General features: G+C 38.3%; 2 protein-coding genes across 2 annotated transcripts; one reads left to right on the forward strand and one right to left on the reverse strand.

Moving 5' to 3' along the window:
* Nucleotides 1–2316: 2316 nt before the first annotated feature.
* Nucleotides 2317–4198, forward strand: LOC126602350 (allene oxide synthase 1, chloroplastic-like). Its single transcript, XM_050269188.1, has one exon. It carries the CDS (start codon nt 2408–2410, stop codon nt 4001–4003), a length of 1596 nt encoding a protein of 531 aa, XP_050125145.1. The 5' UTR covers nt 2317–2407; the 3' UTR covers nt 4004–4198.
* A 5216-nt stretch (nt 4199–9414) lies between these two features.
* Nucleotides 9415–14281, reverse strand: LOC126602349 (wall-associated receptor kinase-like 14). The gene is made up of 3 exons (XM_050269187.1): nt 13271–14281; nt 10974–11051; nt 9415–10855 (listed from the first exon to the last, which is right to left on the reverse strand). Exons 1-3 carry the CDS (start codon nt 14004–14006, stop codon nt 9579–9581), a joined length of 2091 nt encoding a protein of 696 aa, XP_050125144.1. The 5' UTR covers nt 14007–14281; the 3' UTR covers nt 9415–9578.
* Between the last annotated feature and the right edge of the window lie 6857 nt (nt 14282–21138).

Genomic DNA, 21138 nt, shown 5'->3' on the forward strand with positions numbered 1-21138 from the left:
TATAGTTGTTGAATCATGTGTTTTAATTCCGTGGCTCTTAAATATCCTTGATTGAATAACATTCATATTATTGATCAATTAATTAATGAGGGTTTTAATTTAAATATCTTTGATTGAATAACATGCATATCATTAATTGTTTAATTAATGATGATTTTAACTCCATAGCTTGTGTTACATATCTACATATATTAAGCACGATCGTCATACCGTTACATAATTTATTACGAATTTACATATTATACATTATTTGAATGAATGATCGTAGTTATGTTTTACGACGACCCTAGTGTAGGAGGACATGGTATAGTTACATTTGACTTGTCCAAATTCCAAAAGTAAAATGAAGATCGTCGATGACCAAAGAAAGTGAAAGAGAATCCAATCACTTGGGAGGCAAAGCTCACATTTTCCCCAACCGGCCAAACTAGCGCAAGTGAATAAAAGGGTCGCTGTACAGTTGCTAAATGGACGGCGGTCACGTGACATGCGCGTGCAATATTGGCCGGCAGTGAGAAACCATACCTCAGGTATCGCGTCCTCGGAAGTAAAAATGAGCATTCACTTTGACTTTCAAACACACAATTTGATGGCCATGACTTTCAAACACACAATTGGATGGCCATGACTTTCAACTCCGTCCTCGGTTTGTGGTTGACAAAAGTAGAGTTGTTAGACCCACGCGCAATATTCACATATGAGGACCGAGGAGCGGGCGCGTAAAAACACGCGCCACTTAGAGGGGGTAGCCTTGTTCAGATAGGAGGAAGCATAAGAAAAACGACAACTCAACTTTAACGTTGAGTGAATGTTGACGGATCGTAGTCCATGCAATGCTTTTTCTATTTGGCATGCTCCATGCAAAGTTTTCTTTCCTATTAGTTAACGTTTGGTAACAAAATAACTCTTCAAATGAGAAAACAAATTAGTAACAAGAACCATGATTTAGACCAAATACAATTCAACATAAAAGAAAAATATGCACAAACCTTAATTGGATGAATCGGTAGTTTACGTAAACGAGACTGATAAACGATAAACGATTTATTATTGACTTCGTGTTCTTCTAGTTTTACTTTTGATTAAGCATTTATAACTTAATTTGTTTTCAAGGGAAAATACTTGGCATTTTCTTGTCGAAGTACACACTCTTACATTCATGTAATGCATATATTCATAATTTTAAATGTGTGCAGAAACTGTTTTTCCTGTGTTTTTTACGATTTATTTTTTGCCTGTGCCATGTGATTTGCATAGATGAGAAATTGTTTCTTTTCCCTTGATGAGTGGATGCACTACATAAACAAACAAGTAAAGAAACTTGTTAATCCCAATTATATGCATTACTCGTACATCAAATTTGTTACGTGAAGAGTGTTGCAGACACATTACATCTTCAACTAAGGTTGGCACAGACAAGATGAATGTGTTTCAACCACAAACATTCCAAGGGAGCATTTTTGCTCACCACCATTTAGTATGGTGTATGCTTCCCACCCTATTTATCACTGTTAGATGAATTTGAATTTCGAGATTCGTGTAGTAGATAAACACAAATTTCAAAATTCAAACTCATCTAATGGTGATAAATATGACAGTAAGCATACACCACACTAAATAATGATGAGAAAAAATGCACTCAACTTTCCAATCCAAAGAACTGCTTCAATATTTTGTGACACTTGGTATTCTTCTATTTTTCAATGGGTTCCTATTTCGCGCCACTGGAAAAAATTTTAGTTGTGACGGAAATACGGATGATATATCATATGTTTTTATGCAAGTGGTAAAAAATTTTAATTTTTAAGTTATTAATCTTTTAATACACATAACCCACAATTTATATAAGAACACGTGATATAACACATCGTGTAACGAAAACATTAAAAAAATCTCTCGCGCCACTCAAACCAAAGCAACATATACAAGGTGCGTTTGGTACGTGGGACGGGACGGGACGGAACGGGACGAGGCGTTCTGTCCCGCGTTTGGTGCGCCAAAAATGGGTGGAACGGGCTGTTCCACGGGACAGATTTTGGATGTTTTTGCGTCTCACCTGCCCCCCTGGAACGGGTTTGTTCCACGTCTGTGGAACACAATGTTTTACCATTTTAAGACAAATATACCCCATGTCTTTTTCAAAAATTACACCTTCGTTCCGTCCCGTTCCGTCCCATCCTGTCCCGTCCCGTTCCGTCCCCTCTGCGTACCAAACGCACCCTTAATGCACGCATTCCACGACCCACCTTAATAATCTACACTGACTTTTGGGCTCCAATAACCCACCGTCTTCCCACCCAACTTCCCCACTATAAATAAAGCTGCCAGTACTGTGGCACCCAAACACCCACCATCTTCTACCCACCAACTGTCTCATCTTTTTAACCGACAGTCAAAGCCGCCTCCAATGGCTTCGACTTCTTTGGTATTCCCTTCTCTGCAACTACAGTTTCCAACCCAATCATCAAGAAAATCACCGCTATTCAACTCCTCCTCCAAGCGCCGCCATGTGCGTCCCATCTCCGCCTCTGTTTCCGAGAAATCCCCCTCCTCCTCTTCTGTTTCAGCAAACCCGCCCGAGTCCGACAGGACAAAATCCCTCCCCTTCAAGAAAATTCCCGGAGACTACGGCCTCCCCATCGTCGGCCCCATCAGCGACCGCCTCGACTACTTCTACAACCAGGGCAGGGACGAGTTCTTCAAGTCCCGCATCCAGAAATACCAGTCAACGGTGTTCCGAGTAAACATGCCACCGGGCCCCACTATCACCTACAAATCCAAGGTCGTCGCCCTCCTCGACGGCAAGAGCTTCCCGGTGCTCTTCGACGTCTCGAAAGTCGAAAAAAAGGACCTCTTTACCGGAACTTACATGCCCTCCGTGGAGCTCACCGGCGGCTACCGCATCCTTTCCTACCTCGACCCATCGGAGCCCAAGCACGACAAGCTGAAGCGGGTCCTTTTCTACCTCCTGAAGTCGAGTCGCGACTCGGTGATACCCGAGTTTCACTCGTCCTACACGGAGCTTTTTGAAACTCTCGAGGCCAGTCTCGCCGACAAGGGTAAAGCCAACTTCGTCGCGGCCAACGATCAGGCTGCGTTTAACTTCTTGGCCCGGTCGCTGTACGGGGCCAACCCTGCCGACACTCCACTCGGGGTCGACGGACCCAAGCTTGTATCAAAGTGGGTCCTGTTTAACTTGGGCCCACTTCTGATCCTCGGCCTCCCGAAGTTCATCGAAGAACCCATTATCCATTCTTTCCGGCTCCCGCCATTTTTGATCAAGAAGGATTACCAGCGCCTCTACGATTTCTTCTACCAGTCTTCCGGTCACGTGCTCGACGAGGCCGAGCGACTGGGTGTCTCACGTGACGAGGCGTGCCACAATCTGTTATTCGCCACGTGCTTCAATTCGTTCGGCGGGATGAAGTTCCAATTCCCTAATATGATCAAGTGGATTGGGCGCGCCGGTGTCGGGCTCCACACTCGATTGGCCGAGGAGATCCGAACCGCCGTCCGATCCAACGACGGAAAAATTACGATGGGCGCAATGGAGCAAATGCCATTGATGAAATCTGTGGTCTACGAAACGTTCAGGATTGAGCCACCGGTGGCGTCGCAGTTCGGAAGGGCGAAGACGGATCTCGTGATCGAGAGCCACGACGCGGCGTTTAAGGTTAAAGAAGGGGAGTTGCTGTTCGGATTCCAACCGTTCGCAACCAAAGATCCAAGGATTTTCGAGCGAGCCGATGAGTTTGTCCCTGATCGGTTTGTCGGCGATGACGGGGAGAAGCTGTTGAAGCACGTGCTGTGGTCGAACGGGCCTGAGACGGAGAGTCCGACGGTCGTGAACAAACAGTGTGCTGGAAAGGACTTTAGCGTGTTGGCTTCGAGGCTTTTGGTGGTGGAGTTTTTTCTCCGGTATGATTCGTTTGAGATTGAGGTGGCGCCGTCGCCGTTGGGTGCTGCCATTACTGTGACGTCACTGAAAAGAGCTAGCTTTTGAGTTTTTTGTTTTTTATTTTTTTTGGGATTTGTAGATTTTGTTTCTTTTGTTTATTAGTGGATAAGTGGGATATTGGACCGGCTTTATATGTGACTTTTCTGTATAGTGATGATCCGAATAACATGTGAAAATTGGAATATTATGTTTTGTAAGGTGGATTGCAGAAATATAATTAAATGTGGGAATTTATAATTATTCTTCTTCCTAATATATTTTCATTGGCACGCAAGAAATAATCAGGTTTTGAGTGAGGTGCTTGTGTGCAAATATATTTACAACGATATTAAGAATTACGAACGATAACAAGAAGTCGACAATCTTAATATTCTACTATTTCGCCTAAAAAAAATCGTATTATTGATCAAGACGATTGAAACGCTTAGAGGTGGATATATATGAGATGACACCCCACAAGAATTTACAAATTTTTTTGGTGAAGTTGGAGTTGTGGGTGTGGGTGTGGATGTGGATGTGACTAGTTAATGTATGTTTGTCTGAAAAGGCTGAATTACAAAGGTAAAAGCATAGTCAGATTGCAATTGAAACTGATTTGCACATAGACTATCACCACATGTCTCATAAAGAAGGGAAATAATTCATCACACTATTTGCTAGATTGCTGTATATAATTTTCTATCATATACCAAACAACATTAAGATACCTTTTTTTTTTGTCTTATAAGATACTTTATACTTTTTATAAATAAGTAAATAGCGCACATGGTAAAAGTGTAGATTTTTTTTTAAGGATAAACTGGTGGTATCATCGCAGCAGTATATCTTTTTTGATGTTAAGAAGATACACAATCACAAAGGCATTTTAGTCTTTCCTAGCCACCAACGTGCGAGTAATATAATATTGTAGACTACATGGTTTATCTGTCTCATTTTTAGAAAATATTAAAAAAATTACACAAGTTACAGTTTGAATGAAATTACAACATCACGCGACGGTGTTTCGATTTAATGAAAACTTTCTTGTAAAATGCTCATTCTTGAGTATTTTGCATCTTGTATTTGAGAAAATTGCAGAACGATAGTTGCTTTACTGTTTTAAATTAAGTTTAGTGAAAGCACCGCCAAAGAAGAAAATGGAGTGTTAACAATCTTCTCTTACCTTTTCATTTTTAACTTTTATTCATGCCTAGGGGTGCAACTTGAGTTAGGCCAACCTGAACCTGCTCATGTCCAACCCGACTTTAAACCCAAACAAGTAAGTTTTTTTTTAGTTATAACTCGCCCGAACCCAACCCAATTTCAATCCGTACATTGATTGGATTGAGTTGGGTTGATCTTTTGCCTATCCATCCCCAAACCAACTTGACTAACCAAACTCAATCTAACCAGATTGTAACTCATATCAATTAATGCTCATACTACACTGTGGGGGCCAAAAATTACTCCTCCACTAAACAAGCCACTAGCATGCTAAACATGAGGAGTGAGGCTAAAATAAAGGAGCATAATCAGATACTTCATGGAATGTGGAATGTGGAACATGGAGAAATAGAAGAAAAGTGGGACTTGGAGCCCAAGACTTGAATGCCTATAAAAGGCTAATAATCCCACCAAAAAAAGGGAGAGAAAAGGGAGGTAGGAAATCGTTCTATATTTTATAAGCATTCTAAACAAATACCGAATTCGGCGTTGGAGTGTTTTCTTCCAGGTCCCCCCACTCTCATTGTTGACAAGCGAAGATGGTGTCCAAGGCTTCTCAACGTGTTCAAAATTACTTATTGGTGGAGAATTGGAGTACCCGAAATTTTCCGCTCCAACAGTTAGCGCTGTTTGTGGGAATTCGTACAAAATAGCCGTATCGAGAAGTCATGGTTTCCACCCAAGCCACAAGGGGGGCACGGGCCAAAAACCCCAAACAGGGAAGCTTTCTGTTCACTCTCTATTATTTCACTAAAGCTTTCAATCACTGGTTGGAAAACATTTATACAAAGCGAGGAGCAAATATTTCCAGTTATGCAGTGGGGTCACGAATTCATACCAAATATAGAGAAGAGCTTATTTCCTTTATCTCTTTTACGATTTATTTCCTCTGTCTCTTTTACGATTTTGCATAAAATACAAATTCTATCAGTACATATTTTCGTCATAACAAGTTAAAGAGATTGTGCTTACCAATCCTCTATCGCTTTATAATTTGACAAAGAAAAATCTTTCAACGCGTTTAAATTCTACATGAAGAATATTCTTATCTGAGTTCATAATAGAATGTGTGTAATCCATATTACGTTTTGGATGGAACTTCTAAACTGTTTCTGTTTCATGAATTGGCCAGGAAAGAAATTATTTGTCAGTCATTATTGAATTAGATTCCTTGGAGCTTGTCGAAGGATTGAACATCTAGCTTATGTTGACTCAACTATCTTTCCATACTTGGATACAATACGATCTAAACTTTTTCAAGTGCTTTTATTCAGAAGTAAGTTCCATGATTAGTGAATCATGCAGAGTATGCACACTGAAAGTTGGGCTTGGAGACCCCTACTCTCGATCTATATTATTGGTGATGAGACCTTGCATTCAAATGGGATAGATTTACACTGGTCAAACTATACTGGGAGGAGGGGTTGAAGTTGCAGACCTTAGACCATTCTGAATTGTCTCGTTATTCTACTATAGAGAACCAAACATAGGAAGAAATACCATTGAAGAAAGAGAACATTGAGTAACATGTGAAGACACAAGACAAGGTTGGACAAGAGGAAATTTCAACCCACACGAAATTATCGTCATTGCGTGGTGGCTAGTTTCAGTGTGCATCCTTTGGCTGCATACCAAAAGTTTGAATGGTGGGATAAGCCACGATTTAAAATGTTAGATTTATCAAGGTAACGTTTGCTCATGATCCATATTTGGCAAAATTGACTAGGAGATGATTCACAATGTAGAGGTACGTATGAAAATTGATGTTAGACTGCGAGTATTGTTAGTATAGAGGCTATAGACTCAGTAATGCTAAATATGAAGGTGTAGTGTATGTCAATTAATTCGAGATTGATGCTTAATTGGAATTGGAGTGGCCCAGCTGTGCTTTTCCTTGTGGGATTCAAAGCTCTTATGTGAATACACATGGAAGATAAGCCCTTATGCCTCATTTGAACCCCATCACATTTGATAGTTGAATTGCTCTTATATGGACGAGTATGCATGATTCTCATGAAGGGACAAAACTTTTGCTTGACCAAGTTGAGTCTACAAAAAAAAAAAAAATGTTGAGACCAGTCGCATGGTCAAGACATGGGCTACGGAGAAGATCGAAAAGCCACTTATATGGCTTAAGTGAAGATGGTGTCACGTGTGCATCTCAACAAAGCTTCAATATTATTGCTGGAGGAGACAAAAATTTATATCTTCAATTTAGCTAACATATTATACACCAGTTTGTGGTCTCCACAACATGAATTTCTCTAGTGAATTTATTATTCTTTATATGGCTATGACAGTTAGAAAAGTACGGAATTGGTAACTCGTGCAAAGCCAGATATGAATTGTGGAGCAATATGAGTACTCAATCGCTAGGGGAACCAACTGCTTGCACACAAAGCTTCTAAGCAAAGAGATTGCAGGGTAAATTCACTCTGACAGTAAGGAAGTTGCCTGCTAGATAAGAATTTTTATCCTATATATGCTCATTGGTAAGACTTCCGCTAATTTGAAATACAATTACTTTGGGGGCATGTTAGTCATACACAAATGTATGGTCAAATTCCAAACCTCATGATCGGTGATCGTTTGACCGAGTGTCGAAGACCCAAGACTGAATTATGGCTGAAACCTAAGAATGAGGGTTGAAAATCCAAAACCCATGGTCAAATACCATATGATCGTAGCCAAAAGCTAAACTTTGACCCTATGATCGTAACCAAGGGCTAAACATTGATCGTATGATAGTAGCCAAAGGTTAACATTCACCTATAATCGTAGTCGAAGGCTAAACTATGACCGTATAAACGTAGCTGAAGGCTAAACATTCACCTATGATCATGGCCGAATGCTGGATTATGATCGTATGATCGTAGCCAAATGTTAAATTATGATTGTGAGATCGTAACAGAAGGCTAAGTAACCAATTGATTGTGGCCGAATGATAATTTGACTATGTGATCGTAACCAAAGGCTAAACTATGATTGTAAACACAAGATAAACTATGATTGTAGTCGAAGGCTAAACTCATGATGATATCTCAAGTCAAGTGAATTTTTGCAAGAAAACGTTTTTCCTCTACAAACCCTAAATGATATATGTTTGCAAAGAAAAAAGGGGGCAATGTGGGAGCCAAAAATTACTCCTCCACTAAACAAGCCACTAGCATGCTAAACATGAGGAGTGAGGCTAAAATAAAGGAGCATAATCAGATACTTCATGGAATGTGGAATGTGGAACATGGAGAAATAGAAGGAAAGTGGGACTTGGAGCCCAAGACTTGAATGCCTATAAAAGGCTAATAATCCTACCAGAAAAAAGGAGAGAAAAGGGAGGTAGGAGATCGTTCTATATTTGTAAGCATTCTAAACAAATACTGACTTGGGCGTCAGAGTGTTTTCTTACAAGTCCCCCCCGCTCTCATTGTGTTCAAAATTACTTGTTGGTGGAGAATTGGAGTACCCGAAATTTTCCGCTCCAACATACACCCAAGTGAGCCAAGTCCAAAAACCAATACCCTTTCTAATATTTTTTTTTAATAAATTACCCTTTATAATTACTTAAGCTTTTAGGGAATAAAAGTCTTTGATTAGTCAGTCCATATTCGTAGTCCCTAAATCGTAAAGCTTTATAGTAGATTGATTTATGCAATTAAAGTTAGATAGATTTGATGCTACTTGGCTTAATTTTTTGTTGGAATTCTTGGAAACTAAGTTGTTACAAAATTAAGCTTGAAAAAGTTGGGTAACCTGAACCCAACCCAAGTAAACCCTAACCCAATTAAACTGAGCCCAAATGAACCCGAATAAAGCCCAACCCGAACCCAAGCCCGAATTGTGAAAGTTAGATTAGGATTGGGTTGACCTTCCAACCCACCCAACCCTCCCAAGTTGCACCCCTACTCATGCTACATGTATTCCACTAGTACACAAAACTTAAAATTTAATTACCTTTTGGTTGAGAAATTAAAATTTTAATTTGTGAGTTTTTAAATTTTTGCTTAAATTGGAATTAGTTGACAAACAAGCTTGTAGTTTTGAAAAAAAGGTGAAAACAAACAGAATGATTATAAAACGGCATAAGAAAAACAACAAAAATTAGTACATAAGTTTCGCCCTAGATGAAATTGAAATCATGATTCTGCCGCTAAAAGTATCAAAACCTCACGAAACAGCCTACAACTTTTTTAATCTCTGTAATTTTAACTAAGAACTCCAAAAAAAAAAAAAAAAAAAAAAAAAAAGAGTTCACATATATGACAACAAAACAATTATTTATTTCCCCTAAAAGCTTATGCTGATCAGTACATATTGAACAATGATGAGGATGGGAAAATTCCCCTGTACTGCATTAAAACTGATGGTATGAACATGTTGACGTGAAACTATAAGCAAACTGTTTGATCACCTTTTAGGGTCACTGAATTACATTACTCAGCAAACTGTTCGATGAAGGCGAGCTCCGTTCGCTTAACCACGTATCTTGAAAAGAGACCGGTGAATTGTCCCTTAACTTTTCGCTCGAATTGAAGCTACCGGCATCCCCATTCTGCAGCGCAATGACGCTTCGAAGTGATCGGGATTTGGTAATACTTAGAGGCTTTTCGCTCACGCTAGATGGAGAGCAATGGGAGGATCCCTCCGATGAAGCTGTGTAAGTGTTTTCTTCTGAAGACGGCCATCTGCTTAGCTTGATGAGCTCCAACTCAGCTGTCACTTCTATCATTGTCGGTCTCATGTCTCGGTGAAATGCAAGGCATCTGAATGCCAATTCAGCGACCTTTTGAACCGACGAAAGGGTCCAAGCGTCATCCATACAGGGCTCGAGAAAGGGGTCTATGATTTCATTTAAACACGCCCTTCCGATTCTGTCAGTTGCTAGAGCTGCCAAGTTTACTTCATCTGGTGGGCGGTTAAAATCTACAGCTTTCAACCCTGATATGATCTCAGCAAGCACCACACCAAAGCTATAGACATCGCTTTTATCGGAGAGATGGAAGTTCTGATGGTATTGAGGGTCAAGATAACCCGGAGTCCCCTGCGGAGCCGTTGAAATGTGGGAGGTTTCCACCATCCCTAGCCTTGAAAGGCCAAAATCCGCTACTTTGGATCTGAACTTGCAGTCCAAAAGAATGTTGCTCGACTTGATGTCTCTGTGATATATCGGAGGGTTAGCAGCGGAGTGAAGATGGGATATTGCTTGAGCAGTTTCAGCGGCAATGTTCAGGCGTGAGAGCCAAGAAAGCCCTTCCCCTCTCTCTCTTTGCAAATGCTGACACAATGTCCCATTTTCCATGAACTCGTACACAAGAATCTGCTCACCGTGTTCAATGGAGCAACCTAATAACTGGACTAAATTCGGGTGCCTTACAGATGAAATGAGCTTGATCTCGTTCATGACTTGGTCCATGCTTTCGTGTCCTCTGTGTTTGATTCTCTTTATGGCAACCCATTCGTCATGGAGTTTACCAGCATAAACAGTTCCATAGGCTCCGTTCCCCAGCCTTTGCTTGTCGGAGAAGCTATTTGTGGCCTTTTCGATTTCTTTGTAGGAGTAGAAGGGAATGTTGCAGTTGCCTGTAGCTGCGGATAGAAGGCGTTTCGTGCTGTGTCTCGCTTTCAGCTTGGATCGTCGGCGAATGAAGCAGCATAGCAGAGCCACACTGATCATCAATGAAGCTCCAACAAAAACGGCTGAGAAAGGAAAATTTTTTCATATTAAGAACGAATATATGTTTCCCCTTAGAGTAAAATATCGTTGTTTAAAAAAAAAAAACGGATTAAGTAGTTAAAAGAGGAGTTAATTAGTTACCTCCAATCAAAAGGATGAACCTGGACTTTCCTCCACATTGGCCAGACAAGAATTTCGCAGGGTTGCAAGTCGATGAGACTGTAAATTTACAGAGCACAAGTCACATAATTAAGCCTTGCATTTGTTAAATTATAAGGATTACTCTGGTGTTAGTCAGTTATATTATCTGCCAGACAAGTTTAGAGATATACAATGAGCATAGAAGTTTTCCCAAATTACCTAAGAGATTGAACAATTTAGGATAAAAAATGAAAATGAATCTGTTGGGTCTTTTGATCAAATTAGGTTGCCCTGTGTATTTTAGAAAAAAAGAAAAACAGCGCTCTAATCGTCAATGACATGTAGTATTACAAATTTATTGTCATCGCCATATAGTATATTAATTCATGTTTTATTATACAGGCCGATGACTTGATCTTTCTTTTTCCACACAAAAAATGAACATCATTTTAAGCCTACCAACTCTGAGTTTGTCGGAAAACTTAAATGCTGCCGTAAAATCCTAAAATATAGGTAAATCTCTCTCGAGCTAGACGCCTTCGTGGCCCTATGAGGGTCTTTAGTGTTATATTTTCCTACTAATTAAGGTCATTGCAATTCTTGAAGATATAGGTTACAGAATCAAAACTTCTCTACGCAATCACTAAAATATGATAAAAGTCCATCCAACACACTGTATTAGGTGAAAAAAACCCATCCTGAGGGAGACCTATGGGGTCATCTGAGGTGGATTGTCTGCCCTCCCATTTCCATACTCTTCTCGTCCCCTCATGTTTTGTGTGATTACGGTTAAGCCACGTCAACATTTTATATTTCTATTATTTTTATAAAAAAAATCAATTTAAAATGTTTACGTGGCTTAACTGTGACCACACAAACAGGAGGAGATGGAAATAGTATGGAAATGGGAGGGCAGACAATCTACTTCCGGGGTCATCTTATATCTTTTTCTTACACAAGCCAAAAACGAAAAAAACTACAAAAACAAGAGAAAGGTGGGGAAAAAAGTGGTGCTGTCCACAAACAACTCACACACCTCTCACAATTTTCTAGCCGCTGAGTCGGATCAAATGAGTTGGAAAAAAAAATTTAAATAACGCTAAATTTATAAAAATTAAAAATGAATGCGTAGATAACTGAAAAGAAAATTTCTTCCCTTGAGCTAATCTGATTGGATAAGTTGACCCCAACATGATGGACCAGTCCCACAAATTGAGTAGGCAATAGGCATAATGTTATGAATCGCAAGTGCATTTTCAATGGGCCCTACCAACGGTCCTATTTCGTTAAATATTCAATTTTTCTCATGCGTTACATAGCAAAACAGTTCAGTAATATTTTTTATTTATTTATAAGTAAGATGTTTTAAGTTCGACTCTCATCAATGAAAAATTCGTTACAAAATTTAAGAGATGATTTATCGTGTGACTAACCAAAATCTTCACCTTTTAGTGTAATATATTATATATTATAAATAAAAAGACCGTATAGAGTCTAATACGGCTGCTAAATAAGCAAATAAAATATTGTAACAAATCCAAAATAATGCACACAAAAATGTAATGAAATAATTGCTATGCTTGTTTGGTGGTGAGTTGTTCTTAGTCTCCTACCGAACCTAATGATATCTATCGAAAGTAAATTTGTATCTAAGATCGTAGACTTTTTGTATCAGGGTGGCCTATGACTGTAATCCCAAAAATATGAGTCAAACAATATTAGGTAGGACCCTAAGCATGCCTTGGATTGTTTTAATTGGTTATCCTTAATCTTGTGTTTTTATTTTTTAGAAACTTTTTAGCAATGCACCATGAAATTATGGCCTTCATTCGATGTGCTTTTTTGACTTTCGATTTGGTTTTGAATCTCTAAAGTTCTAAAATGTGTCAATTTATTCTCTCTTGTAATTTTGTTTTAGTCAAATTGAAGGTTATTTTCGTTCATTTAGGATTCATATTTATGGAAAATTAAGAAAAATTTGACAAATAGAAGGGCACAAAATCAATTTAAAAATTGAGAGGTAAATAGGATGAAGGGTATAAGCTCATACAAAATGATTTCCGCAAATTAATTTTTTTCTATGAATGAACTATTTATTTTTATTCGTTGATTTTTCATTGTTTTAGTTAGTCGATTCAAATGTAAAAAATGAACTTGGGTGTGCATGAAGAGTGAAAGAGTACTATAAAAATCATAGACCAACTTTGAAAAAAAAATGATCAAATAAGCAAGAGGAGGAAGAATAAGAGTTAATAAGTAATTACGAAGTAATCAATCAGTAATTAATCAGTAATTACCTTTCCAGCAGCCTGACCCAGCAACGTATCCATCTCCAAGAAACCCCTCCTTACAGTTGCATCTATATCCATCAGTCCCATTTGGCGATACGACGGTCGTACAATTGGCGTTCTTGTCACACCCACAAGTACCCTCAAGCCACCACCCCAAATCCAACACTTCCACCTCCAGCATCACCGGCGCCGCCGGCGTCGAGCTATTCAAAAGTTGCGGCGGCGCCGAAATCGACGACAGCAAGAACTTGCAATCCTTCCTCTCGACGCTTCCAAAGTCCAAAAATGGGACATCCTTTCTAGTCTCGGCGTAGCAGCTGAGGCTGCTGTTGGAGCTGCAATTGGGCGGCGCGTCAAACCGCGCCTGCACCAGAAGGTTGGGAATCTCGCAGCTGCCCGACGCCGTCCCTTCCGTACAGTTCTGAAGAAGAATCGCGTTTCGTGACGTCGGGGCGTATTTCCGGCTGTAGAAGTTGCGGAGGGTGTGGAGGGGGCGGTTGCAATGGCTCTTGAGGTTGATTCTTATGCTGTCCTGGTTTATGGACTGGATTGGAAACTCCCCGATTGCGATTCCGCCGTTTGGAATGCAGTTAAGCCGGATTTCGCAGCCCGATGAGAACCCGAAAGGGTACTGAATCGGGCTGGGCCTGTAACCCGGGCACGCTTGGTTGCAGCTATTTGCTGCATGGACGGTGAGTAGTGGAATAACAAGTACGGATACAATTAGGGTGAAATACTTCATACCAAGTAGGTAACAAGATTACAAAGTTTCTAAATTTTTTGTTTGGGAATTAGTGGGAGCTTTGATTCTTCAACCAATGAACTGCCGGCGTTTCGAACATGATCTGATCGACCACCCAAACGCCACCTGAGGAAAGAAGGAGAAGACGAAAGTGCGAGAGGGAGAAGAGTTTGTTGCTTACGAGTCTAACTCAGACACAGGTCTTGCCTTACTTTTTTTCTCACGAGGAAAGGAAATAGGCGTTACAAAATAACAAAACAATTCGGTTTCAAACTTGAAGGAAAATTTGGTTTGAGGACAGGAGACAAAGGAGGATTAAAATTTGATTTGAGAGTCTTAATTTTCACGTTGGAAAAATAGAAACATTGTATATACTTATAAGTAATTAAGTTATTTTATTTAACAAAGATGATTAATATTGAAAACTATTGTTTGAGTTAGAAACAACGCTTGTAAAGTGGGTTATGATTGCTTTCTTTACTTAAAAAAAAAAAAATTTTGAGGTCATTTTTAAAGATAATGAAGAAAATCTTACAGTGAATTTTGACAGGAGTATCGAGCTACTCTGTTTTGGACAAAGCGGTATCTAGTTATGTATTTACAAAACAAAATTCAAACTTACACGTAAGGAGGCGAGCTCGCTTTTTTGACTAACTAGTTTAATCTATATGTATTAGAATGTTGAGCACTGAAACGCATACATATATTTTAGCAATGTATTTAAATATTAGTTATTTAAAAGATATAATCAAGAAAGATGAGATGTCATATTCACATACCTTAAAAAAATTTCCCCATACTCTTTTTAATTTTTAAAATATTTTTCTATTAAGTGTCAGTGATTGTGTGGCAAAAATATTAAAAAAATAAACAGGTGTGGAATAAATTATTTGAGGGGTGTAAATATAATCTCTCACAAATATATGCACCGATGATAATATTTTATAAACCTAACATAAGATATTTTTCAAATTTGTTATGTGTATTCAAAGATATATTAACATTAAGGTGTAGAAGGATATATGTTAGTATCAAAATCGTCATAAACAACCGTCAAACCTAAGACTTATCATTACAAGTGAAGAAGAAAATTACTAAATTGTATTACTAAGTAGTCGTTTGATAACTATTTCATTTTCACTTTTCACTTAAAAAAAAACTAAAATCTTATTTGGTAATTACTTTCAGTTAAAAACCAAAAACTGAAAACTGAATTATTTTTATTTTTTTTTAGCCCAAAGCAATAGTATTACTAAACGAATATTTCAATTCCCATTGATTCTCTTCTTCTTAACGTTTAACTATCTAACATGTTAACGCAACCTGTTACGTACGCTCCAATAGGAGGGAAACATCTTTGCGTTGACCAAAACTACGTATGTCCATTTTTATAGCCCAATCACCTATATCTTGAAATATTATTGAAATTCTAAACTCAATTTTAATATTATGACTATTAATTCCTTCCGCTATCGAGGGGTGTGTTTTTTTGTTTTTTCAGTTCTTATCAGAATTCCGTGAAATATTACAGCTGTCCTTTATTTTGACCATAATGCGTGTTTCGGAAACGTAATCTCTGTCTGCACAACACATTTTAAGATGAGCAGAGAAGTCAAAGCTCTTGGTTGAATTCATTTCAAATCGGTCAACCTTGAAGGCTTTGATTTCTTGAGCTTACAGCTTACTACTACTGTTACTAGTCACCTTTTTTTTTTTTTTTTTTTTTAAGATTAAATAAGAGAAATTTTTATGTGTTATCGAAATTCTTACTAACTGATACATCATGTTCCGCGTTATGTTACTTGTGAAATTGGAGATGCCTTTTAAAGGAATTCTTTTTCTTTTTCCCCTTAAATTGGAGATTAGTTGTGGGGTTCCATTTTACATCGAATTTCAACGATCTGAATCGTTTATTTTGTAAGTTTTGATTCACAAATCATCTATTAAAAAATTCATATAAATTCGAATTATTTGCCTATTTAATTGTCACTATAAGAAGCATCAAATATTTCTGATTTAGCTAATATTTTGCAAAGATATCTATAAAGTGTAACTTGAAAAATAAATGGTTCGAATAATTAAAATTCAATATGTGAATTCCACAACTAATCCCCATCTCTTCGCTTAAAGAAACTATATATATATATAGATATATATTTATATAGCTTAAATAGAAGAAATCTGAGTCGAATGGCAAGTCAATCGGCTGAAATTTGACATCAGCAGCTATGACTCTTCTTGTTTTTTTCTTGGCAATATATCTTTTGCTTTCATGATCATCAATCTTATTTTTCACAGAATATTACGGCCTTCGATGGGGGTGGGTGTGGAAGTGGGCTCTTCACCTTTGGACTTTGAAAATTATATATCGTATTATAATGTACGATTCATATAATATAACACCAATTTGCTATATATTACACGGAAGCATTTGTAATGCACACGCAATTTCATGAATAAACTTAGTGGCTTATTATTCCCGGATTGAGTTTCTCCCCAGGTACTCATGGACCTGCAATCTAGATGGTTCAAGAGAGTAAATGAGATATATGGACCTTGGGGAGATATATATATATATATATATATATATATATATATATATATATATATATATATATATTAGGTGTGAAGTGGGCACTGGGTAATGAGATGAGATTAATGGAACCGCATGATTTATATTGCTTGATTTGTAGACTCTGGAGTGTGAGATCATATGAATCCATTATTCCCAATCCCATACTTTAACTGTTTAAGTAGTTGGTTAATTAAAATAATATTAATAATAAATGACTATTTTTCCTAGCTCTAGAAAATTAGAGTTGATGTTACTAGCTAATGTATTCTGATCCGACATATCTAACGAATTATATAAACGTCAGTTAACCAAAATTATTCACTAATCCAGTCATCAACGATAGCGACGTTAAGAGCACAATTATTGTTTTTGTATATGTAGCTTTCATACACGGCATATTCTCTTCGTGATCTAATTTGTCACAGTTGGTGTTTCTAGAAGCTCACATTTGTCTACGTTTGAAATAATGTGTCTTTTCACACATTAGATCACGAGAGCAGCAATGGTGATGCTATTTCCGTAATTCGAAATAAATTACATGGATATATTTAAAGGAAAACTAATAAAAGAGACTTGAAAATTTTGAGTTTTAATGAAAGAATAGTACTAGTATTGAATTTTTAGAATAAAAATGTGGTTTTTCGTTAAAGTGAACAGTGCCGGGAGTGTTTCGTTAAAGTTCCCTATATTTAATCAACCCCTTGAGATATATGAGACGAGAAGAGATCCGAAGAGCGGATATCTTCCACTAAGATCATTGGATCAAATGATTTGGGCTTTTTAAATTTCATCTAACAGTAAAAAATTATTATAGCTTTTAAGTGGTTAAAACAAGTGGGCCATTTGATGAAATTTGAAAGATCTGGATCACTTGATCCGGTGACCTTGGTAGAAAAGATCCGGATAGGATCTCTTCTCATATGAGACAGGCCATTAACCACCTGATGCAAATTCTAGCAGCTCCTTCTGATAGAATATAGGGCACTTGACAAAACTTGAAAGGCACATCAGACCAAAACCTATCAGTTTTGCTGATGAATAAAAAAGATTTAATTAGTTATAAATTGTAATGGATGATGAAAAATATTAGTGTAAGTGTGTTCGTTATGAACGTCCCAATAACATTATTGGTGCTTGCTTTGAAATTTTAACCACCACAACAACAACAAAACTTTTTCCTATTAAATGGGGTCGGTTGTATGAATTCTAGTACGTTTTTTAGTGGTTATTTGCCACGTCTTCCATTAGATCCAAGTACTCTAAGTATTTTCTTAGAGTCTCTTCCAAAGTCTTCTTAGGTCTTCCCCTACCCCTTCGATCCTGAACCTCTGTCCCGTAATTGCATATTTTAACCGGAGCATCAGTAGACATTTGTTTCACATGTCCAAACCACCGTAACCAATTTTCTCTCATATTTCCTTCAATTTCGACTACTTATACTTTACCTCGGATATCCTCATTCATAATCTTATCATTTCTCGTGTGCCCACACATCCAACGAAGCATTCTCATCTCCATTACACTCATTTTATGTACGTGTTGATACTTCACCGCCTAACATTGTGCCATAAAACATTGCTAGCCTTATTGTCATCCTATAAAATTTTCCCTTAAGCTTCAGTGGCATACGACAATCACACAATACACCGGATGCGCTATTCCACTTCATCCATCCAGCTTGTATTTTATGGTTGAGGTCTTCATCAAAGTCTCCATTCTTTTGCAAGATAGTTTTGAAATTTTAACCAGCGTAGTAAAATGTATTGGATTGATGAAGAAAGCATTAGCATAGAAAAACATCCATGTGATGCAAATTACACACTAAATAAAAACGCAAAATGGCACCCTTTTTTTTTCCTATACACAAGGTTCTAAAAGATGCTAAGGCGTTGGTCAGGCGGTGGGTTGGGGCCTAACGCCTAGACGGACTAGGTAGATTTAAGTTTGCAAATTTAGCCTGTTTGGTATCCTATTTGAAATTTTTTATCATTTCTCAAAATATTTCTTAAGAACATTTCTTGAAAACAATTTTCCTTAAGACTCAAAAATGTGATTGGTTTGCGATTTAAAAATTTTAAATCTTACGACTTAAACTAGACAAAGATATCTAAAAAGAAGGGTTTGCAAGAGAGGGAGAAAGAGGAGAGATGAGGAAAGAAAGTAAGAGATGATTGAAGAAAAGAGAAAGAAAGGGAGATGATTGGACGAGATAGAGAGAAAGAAGAGTGAGAGAAAGAATCGAAAGAATGAAGAGAGCGGATTGGAGGAGAGACGAAAAAGGTAAAAAATAAAGGGAACTTTAACGAAAAACCACATTTTTATACTAAAAAGTCAATCCTGGTATTATTCACTTTACCCTTTATTTTGTCCTTATCATTAAAACTCAAAGTTTTCAAGCCATTTTCATTAGTTTTCCTAAAAATAAAAGAGGAAAAAGAAAGAAGAAAAGAGAGAGAGATATATAGATTTGCAGTGGGAGGGGAGGAGGGAGATAAAAGAAATGAGTGAGTTTAAGTTTAAAAACTCTAAAAACTCACTTTTTATGTTTTTTGAAAATAGACTATATTTTTTAGTAGTCTTGAGTTCAATTTTTGAAAATAGTGTGAACACGGAAAATTCCTGAAATGAAAGAGACAAGAACAACGCGCACAAACAAATATTTGGATTTGATGATTTTGGGTTACAATCTCTCTCTATTTTGATCCTCTGATTCGATCTCCGTAAGGTGTTGATTGGTGGATATTTCGTTGATCCAAGGGCCGTCAAGGCTTGATCTTGGATGAACTGTTGGAAGTTTCTTCAAAGGGTCGTGGGCTTGATCTTTGGAGGTGGATTTGAGCGGATCTTCAAGGAGCCGTTGGGGCTTGATCTTGAGGATGAATGTTTCTTCAAGGGCCGTTTAAGGCTTGATCTTGAATAACGGTAATGAGCAGATCTTCAAGGGCGTTTGGGCTTGATCTTGAAGAACAGTGATGGACGGATCTTCAAGGGCTTTTGGGCTTGATCTTGAAGAACGGTTGGATGTGTGGATTTGTCGACGTTGTTAATCCAAAGGGGCCGTTGGGGCTTTGATCTTGGATGAACGGATGATGAACGATGGGGCTTTCTTCAAGGGCCGTCGGGGCTTGATCTTGAAAGAACGATGAACGAAGAACGAAGAACACTTTCTTCAAGGGCCGTCGGGGCTTGATCTTGAATTGGTGGATGATTGTTGATCCAAAGGGCCGTTTGGGCTTGATCTTGGAAGAACGATGAACGAAGAACGAAGAACACTTTCTTCAAGGGCCGTCGGGGCTTGATCTTGAATTGGTGGATGATTGTTGATCCAAAGGGCCGTTTGGGCTTGATCTTGGAAGAACGATGAACGAAGAACGAAGAGAGCTTTCTCGATTCTTCGGGAACCTGGATGCTTGAGAGCTTCGGAGTTTCAGAGCTTCAGAGCTTCAAGGTGTAATATGAAATTCCTCTTAAATGAATGAAATGGGCTTATATTTATAGAATTTTCCAAGGCCTAATTTTGAATATAATATCCCGGATGAAATAAGTCGTTTCTGCCAGGTGTTGACACGTGTCCTATTTGATGACTTTTCCAACTCATTTCAATTTTCGTTGAGTCACACGCTACGTGTAAAATTTATGTAATACATGAGCGTTGACACTTTGATTTATCGGTCAACATTTATTTACCGAAATTTCGATGTCTACAAATGCCCCCACTTCAAGGCACGTCGTATACATGTGCTTGTCACGTGTAGGAGATGCGTTTTGAAGTCCCTTATTATAGATGTCGATCCAAGGGCCATCGAGGCTTGATCTTGAATTGGGCTGGATATTTCTTCAAGGGCCGTTGAGGCTTGATCTTGAATTGGGCTTGAGATTTCTTCAAGGGCCGTTGAGGCTTGTTCTTGAACTTTTGTTTGAAATTTCTTCAAGAATCGTCGAGGCTTGATCTTGAAGGTTGAAATTGGGCCACAATGAGCTTCATGTGGTAAATGATTTTTGGCTTTGGTAGTGGATGAATCGGCACGTATTTTGTTGCGCTTGTTGACTTTCCACAGCTTTGATCTTGAACTAGGTTTTGATTCAAGGGTGGTAGACACTTGATCTTGAATCAGACTTGTGATTTCTTCCAGGGCCGTCGATGCTTGATTTCGAATTTGGCTGAAAGCTTCTTCAAGGGCCGTTGAGGCTTGATTCTTGAAGGTTGACTCGAACACATGACAAGCAGGCACGAGGTAAAGGTGACAACCTGTTTCTTTGTTCAATCTTTCTAATTCACACCTGAGCGGTTTGGTCAACGGTATGATCTTCAAGATTGATGAACTCTTCTTCCAGTTGGTGACTTGATCTTTAAGGATTCGATTCAAGGGTGGTGAATCGGCACGTGCAGCCCACAACGCCTAGTAAGTCGACCCAAGAATTTGAGGGTCAAAACGAGTTCTTCTCTGCTTGTTTCTTCAGGCAGATATGGCAGCTTCTCGAGTTCCTCAGTTCGGACTCCTTCTGCTGAGTTGACTGTGCAAACCGCATTCTTCTCTGCTTGTTCCTTCTGCACCT

The sequence above is a fragment of the Malus sylvestris genome, chromosome 15, assembly GCF_916048215.2.
Source record: "Malus sylvestris chromosome 15, drMalSylv7.2, whole genome shotgun sequence".
NCBI classification, from domain to species: Eukaryota; Viridiplantae; Streptophyta; class Magnoliopsida; order Rosales; family Rosaceae; genus Malus; species Malus sylvestris.

What these genes read in the sequence shown, in the direction of transcription:
- LOC126602350 (XM_050269188.1), top strand. Translation starts at nt 2,408, where the DNA reads ATGGCTTCGACTTCTTTGGTATTCCCTTCTCTGCAACTACAGTTTCCA.
- LOC126602349 (XM_050269187.1), bottom strand. Translation starts at nt 14,006, where the DNA reads ATGAAGTATTTCACCCTAATTGTATCCGTACTTGTTATTCCACTACTC. An exon ending in TGGGTCAGGCTGCTGGAAAG is followed by an intron (nt 11,052 to 13,270) that starts GTAATTACTGAT and finishes GTAAATTTACAG; the next exon opens with TCTCATCGACTTGCAACCCT. An exon ending in GTTCATCCTTTTGATTGGAG is followed by an intron (nt 10,856 to 10,973) that starts GTAACTAATTAA and finishes TTCCTTTCTCAG; the next exon opens with CCGTTTTTGTTGGAGCTTCA.